Below are 18,154 nucleotides of genomic sequence, written 5' to 3'. Positions count from 1 at the left end.
CCTAGGAAGGCATTAAACTATGAGGAGATACAGATTACAGCATGAGTTAAGTCACATTGCATTTCACTGAAGGACCTTATCAGTCAAATCTCATCATTTCTGAAATTTCAGTTTATAGAAAAGAATCTATTTTTGGGAGGGGTGGGGGAGTGAAAAGCCAACTGAAAGCTTATCACTCCCCACCCCCAAATAATATGTTAAATATTCAAATATTTTGAAATAAGAAATGGGTTATACTTATTCCCATCTCGCCAATGAAGACCTTATATGCAGACCTGAGCACCAAATGCCTCAAGATGGTTGTGGAATTGTCATTAACAAAAACAGTTAAGTGTCCATAATGTGCTCAGCTTCATACAAGGCCTTGGACATAAAAACAAACAAAACAAAAATGAGGAAAGCATGGTCCCTGCCTTTGAGAGGCTCACATTTTGGCTAGGGAATGAAGGAAGTGCGCTGAGACCTCAGAGAAGCAGCGGAAACCGGGAGAATGAGGACAGCCCTGTTAACTGTACTCGGAGCAGCAGTCGGGGATCTGAGTCTCCCTGGGGGAACTCACCACCCCACTCAGTCTTAAAGAAAAATAGGTGTCTGCCAAGGAAACTGACCTGAAAGAGGACATTGCTGGTAGAAAGAGCAGGGGCAAAGTCACACAGGGACTGGGAGCGCACGCGGAACTGCACAGTTCATGACAAGAGGTACTCCTGGTGGTAAGTCTCAGACAGTTGCCACTGGCCCCTTCACCCTGTGTGAAGTCATGACTTCATGGCAGTGGAATCACTGAAGGATTTTGATTCAGTGGATAACAAAATGAGGTTTGGGTGGATCTTAGCTGACGACTGGGATTTGAAACTGTGGACGTCAGTAGGGAGATTCCATTGCAAGAGTAGAGGTTGTAGACAAAGGCTGTGTTAGGCAGGTGCATGAGGCTGGGAGGACACAGCAATCCACAGAAGTGGGGACTCAAGGGTCAGCGTGGGGAGTGTGAGAGCAGAAGGAAAGGGCCTGCCTGGATGAATGGGCTCCAGGAACTGAGATTACAAACCCAGAAGGAAATCCTACTCCTCTAGCAAAAGCCATCTAGGAGCATACCAATCAACAAGGTCAGGAAGGAGGGTTTGGTAAGGATCATCACCAGTAGTAAGTTAGGAGAACAGCTTCGAAGCTTTGTTCTAGGAGAACAGCTTCGAAGCTTCATTCATCACCTTTAGAGAGAAAAGATATATTATTTTATTTTATTTTTAGACAGGGTCTTATTCTGTTGCCCAGGCTAGAGTGCAGCTGTACCATCATGGCTCACTGTAGCCTTAAACTCCTGGCCTTAAGCAATCCTCCAGCCTCAGCCTCCTAAAATGCTAGGATTAAAGGTGTGAGCCACCTCACTCAGCCAAGAAAGGAGATTTAAAACACATGGAAAGCACCCGGTGAAGAACACAATAGCTTAAGATAACATGTTCTTCTATTCCAAGAAGTTATTTTTCCTATCGTTTTGCCTTTTTCACCACTTAAATTATTTTTTCAAAATCAGAGGGTGCTGTTTGTGCTGCATTTCGAGAAATACCAGCTTTTTGAACAGTCTGATATCTACTATCTCAGCCTCAATGAGGAGTAAACTGTCTACTTACAAAACTTACTAAGATAATACTCTAATGCCTAAGTTAGTATCTAGAACAATTTAGCAGGCAGGATATGTTTCTGATGTTCCATTCACCATCCTCACTACTTCTCAGGCAGTGTTCTCAGACTAAGTTCACAATGAACAACGTGAACTTTTAGGAGGCTTAATTTGGGGTGATAAAATTTTCGGAAGCAGAATTATAATTACAAACAAGGCTGAAATCGACTTAAATTTCAGGTGCTCGATAATATTTAACATGCCATAGCACAGTTTAAAAAATATTAAAAGAACTAGGAAATATTCTGCTGTATCAAGAAAATATTTCATTTTAGCATGTACAATTTTTCTTTTTACTGGAAAATACTCTTCAAATTAATTGCCATCCCAGAGGCAGCTCATATCCCGTTTGAAATGTATTTTCAAGAGCTCATTTACTAATCAAAGTTTGGCGAGGAAAAGAAGTCTGATAAACAAAATCTTAATTGAGCTTTTCTTCTCAAGCTCACTGAACCTAAGCAGGAGAAATTTCTTTACTTTTTTCTAAAATGCCTTTTTTATAGATGAGGAAGGCAAGTCTCCTACAAATCTTTCCCAACAAACCTTTTGATTTTTAGGATGAGACCCCTGAATTCACAGGAACATAGAAAAGGATGGTTTGCTATCCAGAGAACTTATTCATTACAAATCGACATGCCTTCTAAACTTTTACAGAAAATACTGTATGCCAAATGTCACACGCCAATTTTACAGAAAATACATAATGCCAAATGTCACACTGCTGCCTTGGTACAATATTGATACAAATGTATTTTTAAAATTGGCAAAATGGAATGCTCCTGCAAAAGAGAATAGAATTCAAATTATAGATCGTCTTTGTTTCGTTTAAAGATTGTGCCGTGTCTTCCTGGTGGGCTGACCGTGACTTAAATCTTCTTACCTAAGTTTAATTAAGTTGCCCTTAATTTTCTCCCAAGTGCATAATGATAGCTCTGTCATTTCCCCATGTGAGCTGCCATTATATGTGTGGAAAAGGGTCCATTGTGAGCTTCAAGGAAGCTCCGCAGGTTCTCTGGGGGAGGGGAGAGAACTGCTTTGTATGAACCACGTGCTGCTAGAGTAAGCCCCATGTTGCTTCAGTCCCATTAGCACGCAGGCACCGAGGACAGGCCGGACCCCGACTGGGAAAAAGCAGTCTGTCTGGAAGTTCCCTGTGATGGGGAGTCAATTTTTGTGAATCACTACCTTAATATTCATTAATAGCTTTTAGGCTCTTAATCCCTTATTGAATATATTTTTTCCCGTAATTGCTGCTTTTCAAAAGGGTTGCCAAAGTAGGCATTTCTATTCTCTGAAAAGTGCAGAAGAGAACATAATGTTTTATATTCATCTGTGATGTGTTTATGCTAATGTCACATCTCTGGAACAGAGCCACTGGGGGCCTTCCTGGCATAATGATTCATTCTGCTTTGAAACTGAACTGTTAACACTAGCAGTGTGGATATTTTTTTTTTCCTTTTCATAAATCTCTTCGGGTCATGGTTTTACAATTATTTAAAGTGCATGGACAAATAGATTACAGAGGAAATCATTTTGAAATGTTGACAGTCTCCACTTTCTGGTTTCATGTGTTGACCTGTTCATTGTTTCCTGTAAATTCCATCCAAAAGCCCATTGTATTTTGGAGTAATTGACTTCGGTTGTTTGAGGTGCTGGTAAACAATGAATGAAGTTTTCGGTAATATAATTTGTAATCTGGCCATGAGCATCTACTTGTCTTCCCGCAAATCAGCGTATTTTTAAGGCCAGCTCTTCCATCGTCCTCAGTAAATAAGAGTATCTGGGTTCCATCTGCATTGGTAAGTCCAAAGAAAGCTGTAAGTGTTGTACTTGCTTAGTCTATAAGGAACAGAAGGCTGTGGAAATAGCCATGACGAACCCAAGGAAAGCTGGGGAAGAGAGTCCAAAATGAGCACCCTCAGATCGCTTAGAACAGCCCGGGGAGTCTTAACCCCCAACCAAGTTTCTCTTGGCCACGCGTTGGCGAGTTTCAGGTTCTCTAGCTATACTTCATGCAGACCTGGCACCTGCTGATTTTCTGGCGCTGGGCCTGGCTTTCTTTTAAGGTGTCTGGTGATGGGGCAGAAGAAAACTGCAAGTCTGGTCTCACTGTTGTCAGCCAGAAGCTATACTTGTTTGCAAAAAAGTGGCAAGTTCCCTGGCGGCCTTGACACTCGAGGAATGGTGCTGCTCTGAAATCTTCCAAGCAGCTGCCAGGTGACATGAGGGCCTGTCCTCCTCCTTGGTCCCCGGCTCCTGTGTGCTACTCAGAAAAAAAGAGAGAATTTAGGGCTCAGACTCATGTAGACAATCCCAGACCCAATCAGAGGCATGCCCAGGTTTGGGCCTGATTTTAGCCTTAAATTATTCCATAAAGAACAAAATACAGTCTGCTAAAAAGGAGCAGTTGTAAGCATGTTGGGTGTGCACACCCAGTGGAGCTAATTTCACCGATGACTGGAGCAAATCCAACCAAGTGATTAAAAAAAATTGACAATTAAAAATAGATAATGGCCCTGCCTCACAGCAGGCTGTGGTTTGCAGTGGCCTTCATCTTGTGCCCCACAGTTGTTTGCAGAGTGTACTGAATTACTGTCCAGCCCAGACAGAAAGGGCAAGAGAAGGTGTCAGGAAACGGCAGGTGCACCAGGGTTCAAGGGCAGGGGCCTCACCATCAGGAACGAGTACCCAATCCAGAGGCTCCTCCAGGTTCGTGGACACGGGGGAATGGACTGGTCCTGGCTGTGCACTGCCACCGCCTGGGCTGGGGCCTCGCACACGGCACAGCGGCTGACGTAGGGGCGGATCTCCTCCTCCGAGAGCGGTCTCATCGGGAGCGGTGCGGCGCTGGCCAGCCAGTAGGACCTGTCGTTTCTCCGGGCGTAGTGGCACACTTGGTGGATGTTGCAGTAGGCAAAGGGCAGTGTGCTAAAGACGGGAAGGCAAGAGCCTGCCAGACCTTGGGAGGGAAGAAGAGATGATCGGTGTCTGGAGCAGCCTGGGAGGTGTGGGACCTTTCTCCACCTGGCCTTCCCAGACTCGTGTTCTGGGTCTGGAGGCCCTCACCAAAACCCACTTCCATGGTGGTGAAGTCGTTTCTGCTACCTCCCAGGTCTCTCATCCCATACTTATGAGCCAAGCCTGGAGCTGGTGCTGAAGGTGAGCACTGAACACACCTGTCCTGGCCCCGAGAGGGAGCTGGGTGAATGAGCCAGTGATGAAAACACATGACAAGCCCTAGACAACAGGTGTAGGGCACAGGGACCTCCAGGAAGGATAATTGGAATAAGTGATTTTAAGTTAGGACTTGAACTATGAAAAGGGTTTAGCCAGGTTTAGAGACCATGCAGTGACCATTCAAAGCAGAAGACAGAGCAGAAGACAGGGCCCAAGATAAGGGGCATGGAGCTCAAAGAACTCAGACCAGTTCAGTGGAGAGGACGGAGGGGAGGTTGTCTGTGCATCCGCCTGTCTCAGCCCAGAGAGAAATCAGGCCAGAAAACATAGGCTTTTTCAGTCTTGTTGAGGGGTTTGGACTTTATCCCAAGAGTTCTAAAGAGCTTTAAGATGTGTGCCCTGCCTAGATGAGGACAGGAGAGGCGAGACTGGTGGTCGGAGGCTGGGCAGGAAAGAGACTGATGTGAGGAGGGGCAGGAGAGAAGGGAACAGGGGCACGATGTGGAGCGTTATTTCTTCCTTTCTCCTGGGTTCGAAGAAACTAGCGCCCTGAGCTCCCCAGGCCAGGGCTGTCCCCAAGAGAGAAAGCAGATGTGCGGCAGATGTGCGGCAGCTGCCACGCCCAGGCCTGCACTCTGCCCTCCCTTCCTCACCGCTGGAGTCACGCCGGCCACGACAAGACGCACCTTACCATCAGCCATGCTGTTGGCACGTCCCTCCTGCAGCCACCACCCCAACCACCACATCTCAGAAAGACAGTGTGTCCCAGCACCCAGGCATTTACACCCTTGACTTGAAAATCAGTCCCCTCAGCTTACAAATCCACTGTGGAGAACTGATAAGGAGCATCAAGGGATAGCCCTCAAGATGCAGTCCTGTAATTCACATAAAAACAGGACAAGTGTGGGGAGATTCTGCCCAAACAGAAACACATGACATACACATATGGAAGCACCTTTCCATAGGAATACAGGAACTGGCCTCATCCTGAGAGATGATTTACATTTGTGAGTAAGAAGGGCATTTTAGAACAGAGTTACTTTTATCTCACTGGGGAAGAATCTTTTTCAAAAAAACTACTGCTAAGTAGCCAGATAACAGTAACTGTAGCCAGAATCAGCTTCTTTGGGACCTTGTAGGATCCTGGGCTTAATAGATTTAGTAGAAAAATTAGCACAGTAGTTTTTTTAGAAAGTAAAAATAATCCTACTGAAGATTAGTGATCATTTAAGATGTTAATGAATCAGTAAAATTAACCACCAAGTTTCACTTTTCAAGCAGCAGGTATGAGCGATCGTGCGGTCTGTCTGTACCAAGGTCTTGACTGTGAGCTTTCTCCTGCCCCTCCAGGCACAGCAGGCTGTACCCAGTCCAGAGCCGGGGCATGCCTGTGGGGCAGGCGGGCTCTCGGTCCGTCTGACTGTGGAGAACCAGGAGGAAGCTGCTGAGATATCCAGGGCCAGATCCTTTGGGCCCGGGGTCCCCAGGGGGACCAGGAGGACCTGGGGGAATAAAGGAAAAATAATGAAGGCAGTTTACGGTCCAGCCTAGCAAACATTTGCAGACACCTGTTCTGGAGCTATGCTAAGCATTCAGGAAGCAGAGGTGAGCACAGCACAGCGCCCTGTCCAGGAATGTCCCTCCCATACACACAGCTACAGTAAACACAAACACAACTTATTCAGCAAGTATCTGTTTCAAGTAGCTTGCATGAGCCTGGGCTATATTAGCATAAAGACAGGAAAATTCCTGCCCACCTAGAGCTGCTGGAGGGACAGAAATGACAACAGGCTTAATAAAGAAGGGAATTAGGAGATCCGTTAGGAAGAGCAGACTGAGAGCAGGGTAACAGTGCACCCTGGGTCTGGCCTCCCGGGCTGCCGAGCAGGTGGTGTACAGCATCTGTCTTCCTGACACTTCTGGGGCCCCTCTCAAGGTTCCGGCATGTTGTCAGCCCCATTCTGAGAGGGGTGAGGGCGTGGGGTCCACATGCACAACTGTGGATCTCTTCTCTTACAAGGAAGCAGGGTGGAAGGAAGGCCTCGCTCTACATTTCTTACTGGCAGGGAAGTGCACAGTCCTTTAGAGCAAGCCTGTCTCCTTTGGCTCCTCCACGGGGCTACTGAGGAGGGCCAATAGCAATTTCTAATTCCCAAGGGCAAAAGGTGAAGTTAGACTTGGAGTCTTTTTTTTTTTATTAAATCATAGCTGTGTACATTAATACTGTCATGGGGTACAGTGTGCTGTTTTTATATACAATTTGAAATATTTTCATCAGACTGGTTAACATAGCCTTCATGTCATTTTCTGAATTACTGTGTTAAGACATTTATATTCTACATTTAGAAAGATTCACATGTACCCTTGTAAGATGAACTACAGAGGTGATGCCACCAATCACCCTCCCTCCACCCATCCTCCCCCCACCCCTAGACTTGGGTCTTGCTCTGTCACCCCAGCTAGAGTGCTGTGGCATCATCATAGCTCACTGCAAACTCAAACTCCCAGGCTCAAGTAATACTCATGCCTCAGTCTCACAAGTAGCTGCAACCTATAGATGTGTGCAGCTGTGTGCAACCATGTGCAGCTCACTTTTCTATTTTTAGTAGAGACAGGGTTGGGGTCTCGCTCTTGCTCAGGCTGGTCTCCAACTCCTGACCACAAGCAATCCTCTCACCTCGGCCTCCGGGAATGCTAGGATTCCAGGCATGAGCCACTTGTTTGTAACCACCAAGTTACAAACTGGCCTGAAGTTAGGCTTTACAAACAAAAGGCATTTGTTTTTGTTTTATTCACCCTGTTTCTGCAAGGCTGACAGGCTCTCTCACATTATCACTTTAACCAGAGATTACAAAGTGGTAGCTTGTGGACTGAGTCAGGCTGGTGCATGTGTTTTATTTGATCTGTAAAGATTTTACAAGTTGGAATTTTGAAGTTGAACAAAGCAGAGTGGAGGGAACCTTGGACCCGCATATGTACCAGCCACAATTGGCTGGAGCTGAGCTGCAGCTTTTAGACAAAGCTCCATTTTGCAGGAGATCCCACCCAGGCCTCCTCACTCATTTCTACCCTACTAACCTGGCATGGAGTTTATGCTCCTCGCCAGACACTCTCACAGATGGGATTGTGTCTTGGAGTCCCTGAGTCCTGGCGCCCACCATGCTATCTGGTGCTTTCTATTAAGTTTCTTTTCTGAAGGGTCATACCTCCCCTCCACCAATGCCTACACCCCAAGCTTTTTCTTAAGAACATGCTCTGTATTTGAAACAATGTGTTGTTGGCTATGTAATATGATGAAGTGAACTTGTAACCAGAGGCCACAGGCTTCAGCAGGCTGTGGAGGCTGAGAACACACCCCTGTCCTCACTCTTCAGCACAGCCTGTCAAGGGGAATCACACAGCAAGCCAGGCTGCAGACTCAGCAGGACCTTGAAGTAGGAACAGGAGAAATGGAAATGGCGGAGGCTTTTCCATTGTGTGTGCAGCTGTTTGGGGAAGTACAGAATAGGATAGGGGCCTTGACTCGGTCCTGCGATGCATTAGCATCAGTTAGAATGCGGGAAACGCCTCCCCCTCTGTTCTCCTTGCTTCTGTCTCTCTGAAACCTGGTGAGTTGGTACCTAAAGCAGATTCTTTTAATAGGAGCCAGTTTGGAAAACTGCCTCAGGGGTCAGAGATTTTGTACGCAGTTCTCAGATCAACAGTGTCAGAGAAGGGAAAAGAAACTGAGGCTCTACCTGGTGCTCCAGGGCAGCCATCTTCTCCTGTGTCACCTTTGTGTCCGGGAGGCCCAGGAGACCCAGGCACTCCGTCCTCGCCCCTCCTGCCATCCAGGCCAGGCTCTCCTTTGCACCCTGCACAAATGTTCATGACAATGGTGGTGAAAACAACCGTGGCACCTGCCAGCCCTTACTGCCTGTGTGTGTCCAGGGCCAGCCCCGGGCGTCCTGCCTACTACTTCTCCTGCATTGCATCAGCTCATTTCATCTTCCCAGCCACAGGAAATCGGGATACACTATCTCCACTTTGCAGTTGGGGTCACTGAGGCTCTGAGAGGTCAAATACTTTGCTTAATTAAAGCCAATGAGCCAGTAAAGGGCTGGGACAGGATCTGAAGCCAAAGCAGGGAGGTGTTGAAATAGAGGTTTTCAAATTTTCTTCCTATTCCTGGACATTGCACGTTTTGTAAAACACTGAACATGTATAGCTTTAATAATTAAATATCCTTAATAGCAATTTTGTCAACCCCACATGGACAAGTGAATGAACTATAATAGGATTCAGTTAGGGGTCAAGTTTAATCTGGAGAAAGAGCGGCAATTTAAAAAGCTTTTTGTTGAGTGTTTGCAGCATGCCAGGACCCACACTACTCCTGTTACATGGGTTACATGGACATCCCATCTGGTCTCCCCAGCAGCCGTAGCCCTTGGCACTCTCACGTGCCAGTTTCACTAGTCCCCAGCCTGAGGCTCGGGGGTGGGGAGGAAAGCTGCATGCAGGGGCCACGAGCAGGGGCTGTGCTGTCACCTCCTCAGCCCCCACCCCAACGAGCTACAGAGGACAGAGGACCCAGGCTGGGACTTGCAGTCATCACACTAAACCTTGAGGGTTCAAGTGCTTAGTGTTCCACAAAGGATCTGATTTGGAGAGGCCAAAGAAAACCTGGGAGCCACGGCAGGTGTGGCACACCTGTACTCAGCTTGTGGGCAGGCTGGTGAGTGGCATGGAAGTCCACGCAAGTGTAATGTTCCACACACTTTTATATCCACAGGAATGAGAATGGCAAAGTGCCAGACAGCAATTACATCATCATGATATCACTGGGTAGAGTTAGGGCTAAGAAAACATGGCATCTTCTGGCGAAACCGTGGGTGAGAAGGCCCAAGCAATTTCTTCCTGCCCCACACTTGGTTCCTTTTTTGTCAAAATATCAATTCCTTAGCCATAGTCTCCCTTCGTTCAGGGTGGCAGAAATGGTCATTGTCTTTGGGGAAGTTTTTACCATCAGCCCTACTTACCTGAATTCCTAATCCTCTCTAGTTTCCAGGCTTTGCTTGTTTTTTTGTTTTTTTCTCTCTCTCTTTCTCTCTCTCTCTTCCTGCCACAAACTGGCCTGTTAGGGGCTGATTTGTGTGCCCCCAAATTCTTATGTTGAAGTCCTAATTCCAGCATCTTAAAATGTGACTGTATTTGGAGATAGAACCTTTAACAAGGTGATTAAGTTAAAATGAGGCCTTTTGGTGGGACCCTAATCCAATCCGACAGTGTGTCCTTATAAGAAAAGGAAATCTGAACCCACAAAGGGACACCAGGGGTCCATGTCCCTGAGAAGGCCCAGAAGAGAGACCTGTGTGATCATGTGAAGAAGGCAGCCGTCTCCAAGCCAAGGTGAGTGACTTTGATTTTGGACTTCCATATCCAGGCTGAGAAAAAGTAGATTTAAGCCAGCCAGTCCGTGGTGCTGTTACGACAGTCGGAGCAGACTGACACAGGCTGGGACCGGCCGCTGAGTCAAAGGCCTCGCTCAGCAGCTTGGCGGCCTTCACTCTTGCCTCCTGTCTCCCCTCCTATGACTGTGTGGTCAGCGAAAAAGCCAAGGTGGCCAGTCGACAGGGGGAATTCATGGAGCCACCCTCCCTCACCCTATTTGAGGGACCACCTTGCCTGCCAGCACAGGTTCTAGTGAACATGTTAGCAAAGTGAATGTGTCAAGAGAACGTGTCAAGTGAACGTGTTAGCACAAGAGGATGCTGCCCCACCCTGCCCCCTTAATACACCAACCCTGCACGGAAAGGACTCCCGGAGGTGGGGAGGCTGGACTTGGTTCAGGCTAGTTAGAAGATACCAGGTTTCTCATGCACTTTCCTTGTCTTCAGTTCTGGGCACCTCTACCCTGCCGCTGGGTTGCCCCAGGCCAGGCCCCAAGTGTGTTCACACCAAGCTAACTCACCCCCAGCCCTCCTGGTGTGAAGCTTCCCCTCTCGTCCACCTGAACAACGTCAGTGGGAAACACAAACCTAAACATGGCAAGGACAGCGACTGCTGCTTCTGAGAACGGACGTGCGAAGGCATCTGCCTCAGGGGGCTGAGCAGGGCCTGGGAATCCACATTTCCAGCAAGTTCCAGGTGCTGCTGCTGCTGCTGGCCCCAGAAACCACACTTTGAGAGATGCTGTTCTATGTTACTAACTTTCAAAACTCTTTCTGGTGATGAACCTGGTGGTCTAGTTCAAGAAATCCTACACTGCTGCCTGTTCTTGAAATCAGAATTCTCCTCGGGAAATTTCAGGAAACGAGAAGAATCGCCCCGGCAAATACGCGTACCCACTGCTCCGCGTCAGGCGGTGCTCCAAGGCTTTGACTTGTTAGTTCACCTTTGTTGCTGATGAGGAAACTGAGTCAGAGCACATTTATGTGGTAGAGACACAGTTAAACCCACGTGCTCCAGTTCTAGAATTTCTGCTCTCAGCCATTACACTGTCTCTTCATGATAATCAGGGATGCCTATACGATGCTCGTTACCAGTTGCTTGTCATAGTGGAGAGGGGGAAGACCTTACATCAGAGTGGGTCCTCCAGGTGTAGACCCTGGACCCGAGGCAGCCCCACCTGGGAATTTGTTAGGACTGGAGGAATCTCAGCACCCTTTCTATCCCTAACAAATCAAAACGTCTGAGGGCTGGCCAGCCGTCTGTGTTGTAACAAGCTCTCCTGGGGATCCAGGTGCTCCAGGCAGCTTGAAAACCAAGGCCTGTAAGTTCCTTGTGACATGCCCTCCCTACATCCAGGTGAAATCCCCCTGTTACCACTTCCCCCATTACGCTTCAGTAGCACTCAGCACATCTGCACCGGCTTGGTTGAAGCCTTGGTCGCCTGCTAGCCTGTTGCCCCAAAGCACAAGCCCTTGTTGGCTTACTTGTTTTCTAGCAGAGCCACTGGCACCAAATCAATCAATAATTTGTAAAAGTGGTGGTTAAATAAATGATGACACAATCATCTCTGTGACATATTCCGCCGCGACTGCAGACACCATGGTAGGTGACAGCACAGAAGTAACAGCAGATGAAGAAGGGCAGTTTGCAAAAGAGCGTGCCTCCAAGGCTCTGCTTAAATGCCGGGACTTGCTGGGGTCTGCAAAGTCCTGCAGTCCTCCACCCCCCCCACCGGAATTAACCTCTCCTTGTGCCTTTCTCCCAGTGCCCTTCACTTGTAATCTACATCATTTTAAGCGCCTTCTGTTCTATTGGCTTTGTATGCCACAGGATGGTCAGACCCCGGAGGGAAAGTACAGGTCTACTGTCTTTGCACAGTGGTCCCTGCACCTCCTGCCATTCTTTACACGGAGCAGAGGGCATCTGAAGTATGAACTAACTGCAATTTGCAGAACCCCATGATAAGCTCACATCTCCTACTTGAAAGTTATTTTTTTTGAAAGTTGGGAAGAACCTACCTAACACTTGATACTAAAAATACATATTTACATAGCAAAGAAACTTGGTTTTAAAATGAGGACAAGTAGAAAGAGAAAAAAACACTGGCAAATGCTTTTTAAAAGAATGGTTTGGCTTCAATATTTAAATAGGGATCCTGCCAACCTGACAGTGACCCAACAAAGCTCACGATTACGTGAACCACGTGGTCCCTGCCAAAGTTCAGAGCAGCCCTCCTCTTTTACCCTGGCCCTCCTCTAAGTGACATATCTCCTTCCTTCTCACAGGCTCTGCCAAGTCCCAGTTCAATTGCTTTTAATCCAATATCAAGTCAGCAGCTACTAATTACTGTTAATGGTGCATATACTAGGTTGTACTAAGAGGTTTCAAAACCCCGTGTCCAGAAGTTGGCCAAGTACAAAGGACTGAAGTAGGAGTTCAACATAAACATAGAAGGGATGTGTGGATCCAGTTAGTACATAATTAATGTACTTTGGGTCAAGGTAAAAATGATGTCTTAAGGGGAAGGACGTCTTCATTGCTTCCTCCTCATTAGTTGTTTAGACTCCGTAAAAAAAGCAACATCATAAAACATCTAGAATTTTGTTTCAGTAATACATGGTGAAAAAAATGAACAATTGGAGAAAGACTCGTACCTGATCCTGGGGGGCCTCTCGGTCCAGGGAGCCCCATGCCTCCTTCTGGTCCTCTTGGGCCGGGCACCCCAGGAAGCCCTGGGATTCGGGGGCAGTCTTCCACATCCGCAGGCGGCCCAGGTTCACCTGAAATTGGCAGCACCACCACATCTGCATGATGGGTTCACATGCTGGGAGCAAGCTCCTTTTGTATTCCCTGGCTACAGATGGACTCCAGACACTACACTGAAATCTGAACAGGGACTTCAACATTCCACTGTGAGTTTCATGCAGGCAAACACAGGATGCATGAAAAACTTCTAGAAAGCATTTATTAGGTGAATGAATGAATGAATGACCAAATGAGTGGACTATCAGTGGAAGTGGAAGAAGCTTGAGATAGTGAACATTGGATAAAGCAGCAATAATTTCATGACGTTCACAGGTTTTCCAACCTTTGGGCCATTTTTTCCTGGGGTGCCAGGCATAGTTGGTATTGTAAAAGGCACTAGTAGGCTCCTAAAGCTCAGCTAGCTGTGTCCCTGGATCATTACATTGCAGCCAGGTGGGTTTCCCTAGTGTCAGTTACTTAAATAGAATTTCAGGATGCCTAGAAGTGCTAAAGCAGTGACTTCCAATCTTGAATGAACATTGGGCTTATCTGGGGCAGTTGTGAAAATATAGAAGGTGCCAAAAAAATGTATACACATTTTAGGAAAGGGGAGAAAATGAATTAAAATTGTGATACTCAATATACCTCAATAGCAAAAGATGAATACATGTAACATTGAGCACCTCTTGTAATTGCAAAAGTCAAACGTGACTTGAGTATTATAAATTATATACAGTTATTTTTTTCTGTCTTTCAAAAAATGTGTGTATTTTTGGCACCCTCTGTATACTGATGCCCAGGTCTCATCTCCAGAAACACTGGTTTACTTGGTAACAGGATATGCCTGGGCAGTGCTCTCAATGTTGGCCATACAATAAACTCTATCTGGGGAGCTTTCCAAAACTACTAATGCTAGGACTCCATCTTGACTTACTAAACAAGAATTTGGGGGCAGGGGTGACACTGGAGCATCAACATTTCTTTTTGGGTTTTTTTTTTGCAGTTTTTGGCCAGGGCCGGATTTGAACCCACCACCTCCAGTATATGAGGTCAGCGCCCCACTCCTTGAGCCATAGGCACCACCCTGAATATTTCTTTTAAACTCCTCAGGTGATTCCAGAATCTACCAGGGCTGAGAAGCACCACAGTAAAGCTATAGTTCTGACTTTAGCACATCAGAATCATTGGGCTAGTTTGTTAGAAACTGGAATTTCTGAGTCAGGAGGACTGAGGTAGGCCCCACCATGTACATGTCTAACATGTTTCCTGGTGAGACCGATGGTGTTGAGCTGGAAATCTTACTATGAGAGTCACTAGGCTAAAGGTTTGACATATTTTTCTTTCTTGTTACATTCACTATTTTAAAGGCTCTTTTTCTAAAGCTTCATTCAGTCATCCTCCAAAGGGAAAAAAAAAAAAATCCCACAAGGGATAATAAATAATAGCACTGAACAATAATGATAACGGCTAACACTTACCGAGTGCTGTATCACGTTATTCACTGTGCTAAGTGGTGCAGTATTAAATCCTCCCTACAAGACTGTGTGTGTGCTACTGTTATGACAATGTGACAGATAAGGAAACTCAGGCTCAGGTAAATAAGGGACATATCTGCAGTGACACCACTAACACAAGGCAGAGCCCAGATTAAAAGCCAGTATATTCTGGCTCCAGGGCCATGTCCTTAACCACCAGATTACACTGCCTCAAAACCTCTTCATAGCTGGGTGAGAAATTTTCATAAATAAAACATGTTTTAAAACATACCATTTGATTAGTTATGATTTTCTTCAAAGATAAACAAATGCGTGCAAAATAATTCTAAGAATGCGATGATAAAAGAGCAAGAAAATCTTAGAAAAATGAGGCCATCACAACCAAGTTTTAATCTACACGATGCTAACGCATCTGTGCAAATGGACTTCAACTCCATAAGCTGTTTGGAATTTAACCCCTTGTAAAATATGCTATAAAACCACAAGTTGCACAGGCCCCAGTGTATTTTTACAGCATGTATAGTTTAATGTAAAACATGGCTTTTCCACTCTGGGTGACTTGAGAGAGAGATGGGAACATTTCCTGCCTTCCTCGAGTGAGCTGGGCATTTCCCAGGGGTCGTGGTAGTGAGGGGGGTGGTCACAGGGGCATTTGCCTGGTTATCATAGTCACGATTTTGATGTTATCCTCAAATGCATTAATACACACAGAGATACAGCATTGAAATGAAGATCTTAAATATACAACTTTAATTTTTAAATATGAACATTTAAAATAGCAGGAGTGACAAAAAGATTTTGCTTGTGCTTTTCCTTATTTTCTAATTAAACCAGAAGCTGAAAGAGAGGGACCACAGCCTCTGTTTCAAGGACCCTAAAAATATATGGACTCTATATGCAGAGCCATTGTCACTACGGCTAATAACAGATGCCTGGAAAGAAAAATGCCAGCATTCTACTGTTAATCTACAAGTTTCAAACTGTAGACACCCTCGTATTAATCAGAAATTTAAAAATGCAAGTATTCACAATTTTTCTTTTCTTTTCTTTTTTCAAAAATGTTTCTTAGTTTCTTTGAAAATGCCAGGCAAAAAATAATGTTGTTTTGACATTGCCAAGCATTAAGCGAACATTTTCTTTTTCACACACAAAGAAATGTGCTGCTTGAAAATGAACTTAAGGGTCTGATAGGAAAGGCTTGTCACAGCCCCTCACTGAGTGCTGAGGGCCTGTCTTTTAATGTTGTTGATACTGCTTATTTTAGGGATGTTCTATGTATTTGTATCATAGAATGTATAAAAGGAACTTACACGGGTATTACTATAGTACTCAACAGAGAAAGCCCTCACACTTCATGCCCAAGTTGAAATTATACTACATACAAGCTGAGTATCTACACTGCCTTGACAACCCATAATAAGGCTCAGTATTAGGACACTCTAATGCGAGGTTACTATATCTGTAACAAGGAAGCAAAGGCATTAAACCTAATATAATTACAGAACTCCATCTACGGAAATGTAACAAAGTTTGACTCACAAATATAGCAGAAACGATAGGTACAGAAATGGCTGGAAACAGACTTAGGGGAAATTATCAATTGTACAGCAATGCTAACTTACCTCTGGAACCTGCAGAGGTCGGAAGCCAAAAGAACGAGAAGCACCAGACAATGGTTTTCACATGGTGGAAAGAGATTTTAAATTTGTGAATTAGGACAAAAATGAAATAAATTGAGAACATAAATAATAATCTGGGGCAGGATGGGTGACAAGCAGAATGGCAGCGTCTTATTTACATAAAAAGTCCACTACGACGTGACCGACAGGAGCAGCTATTATTCAGTCATGGAGTTTCCATCTCTAGAAAGCCTTGGAATGAAATTCTCCTGAGTAATATAAAATTCTAGACAATTTCTTATGGAAAACATGCTCTAATTTAATGTCTATAGGAATTCTATCCATTGAAAGGCTTCTGAAAGTAATTAGTTTGCCAAGTTTTATAGGTTATGCACAGAAAGGCAATATAAAAAGAACCAAAGTATAAGCCTTTTCTCCTGTTGTTCTATATATATAATAAAGGAGTGCTACTTATTTATTCTTTGGCCTAGAGTGCTAATTTACAAAATTCCAAAGTATTCTGACCTGATACCCCATTACCATGACATTGGTTTAGTATCTGGAAAGATACTACTTTTGCCAACCTCAAATGCACATCTGCTTCCCTTCCCCCCCCCCACCCCCGAACACTTCCTTGGCTTGCTTTGACCCTATATTTAAAAAGTGTTGTCTACAGAGTTAAATCCAATAGCCTTTTGCCTCCATAGGAACTTTTTGCCTTGACTATGGAACCATTTTCCTAGTCCTTTTGGCTGTCTCCTTGTGTTTCCTCCAGGCAGAGATAGCTCTTTTCAGCCTGACAGCAGAAAGTGTCAGAATAAATAAAATGTACTTTACAGAAAAAGTCAAATAGAACATCTAGGAAAATCAATGAAATTTCAGAGACAATTAAATATACAGTCCTAACAAATAATCATCAAATCAGTTGTTGCCTCTTTCAGGAAGGAACACATTATTTATTTCCCTTGGAAATATTACATGTAAAATCCACTCCTAATCTCTGAACTTATTCTGATAATATCAGTTTATAAAACATAAGACTTTGCAATTCAGCTGGAAAGAAATACACCCTTTATATCAGAAAGGGCTTACATCATAAGAATGTACTAGTAATTTCAGAAGATTACCTACTTTCTGAAAAATGCCCATCATAACAAATGGTTATACAAGATGCTGTGTGTCTGCTGCTTAGTGGAAATGGAAATGCATTAGACGCTTACCTGGAGGACCCGTGGGCCCTTTTCTGCCAGGAAGTCCAGGTAGACCCTTCTCTCCAGGTGGCCCAGGAAGTCCGTGTGGCCCCTGGGGCCCTGGAAATCCCACTGGTCCTAAAAGAAACATAAAATGGGGGCTCTGGAATGAAGCCATATGGACACGATGACAGTTTAACTGCATTCGGAGATTCACTCCAACAATATGCAGGTCATAACTGGCCTGAGGATCAAGACTGGCCTCACTTTCTGTTCTCAGGCTGAGAAGGGCTGTCTTTGCCTGGACAAAACACAAGGATACAGCCAAAAGGACCAGGAAAATGCTTCCATAGTCAAGGCAAAAACTAAATTATAATTAATCCTGAAATTATATCCTAAATCCTGAACTTTCTCTGGAGACACTCAAAGACCTAGAACACAAGAGAAAACAAGGGAAGCGTTGTCAGTATCTGGGAACACTGAGCCTCCCCAGCTGGTGTTCACACCACCCTCTTGCTCAGTGTCTTAGTTTCGGCCACACCAAGTCAGCTCCCTTCTCTTCCCATCCATAAGTCCTCCTCATTCTTTAGCATTCAGACCAAGTCTCACTTTCTCGGGGAAGCCGGCCCTGGAATCCCACCCAAAGTCCAGTTGCCTTTTGATAAGCTCGTTGCTCAGAGCACGTAGCTCGGTTTATATTGAGGCATCCCTTAGGATGAACTCGACTGTCCTCCATGAAACACGATGCTTAGTGACAGTGGGGACCCTTTAAATTTGCTCACCACTATATTCCTGTAGGTGCCTAGCAAATGTTTGTGAAAT

At 45.2% G+C, this 18,154-nt stretch overlaps 1 protein-coding gene across 1 annotated transcript in view; it reads right to left on the bottom strand.

Moving 5' to 3' along the window:
• Positions 1-3,674: 3,674 nt before the first annotated feature.
• COL4A4 (collagen type IV alpha 4 chain) overlaps positions 3,675-18,154 on the bottom strand; it is a 104,661-nt gene continuing 90,181 nt past the window's right edge. Inside the window, exons 41-47 of the mRNA XM_003784892.2 lie at positions 17,363-17,470; positions 16,146-16,154; positions 12,937-13,062; positions 8,590-8,706; positions 6,166-6,354; positions 4,348-4,634; positions 3,675-3,938 (exon numbers count right to left, since the gene is read on the bottom strand). Of these exons, the coding sequence (XP_003784940.1) occupies positions 3,675-3,938; positions 4,348-4,634; positions 6,166-6,354; positions 8,590-8,706; positions 12,937-13,062; positions 16,146-16,154; positions 17,363-17,470 (1,100 nt within the window). The remainder of the gene's footprint in view (positions 3,939-4,347; positions 4,635-6,165; positions 6,355-8,589; positions 8,707-12,936; positions 13,063-16,145; positions 16,155-17,362; positions 17,471-18,154) is intronic.

Source organism: Otolemur garnettii, unplaced genomic scaffold (assembly GCF_000181295.1).
Source record: "Otolemur garnettii isolate 467f Iridium unplaced genomic scaffold, OtoGar3 scaffold00013, whole genome shotgun sequence".
In the NCBI taxonomy this organism is placed as follows: Eukaryota; Metazoa; Chordata; class Mammalia; order Primates; family Galagidae; genus Otolemur; species Otolemur garnettii.
The sequence above is the reverse complement of the archived record's forward strand: the minus strand, read 5'-3'. Positions and strand labels throughout refer to the sequence as shown.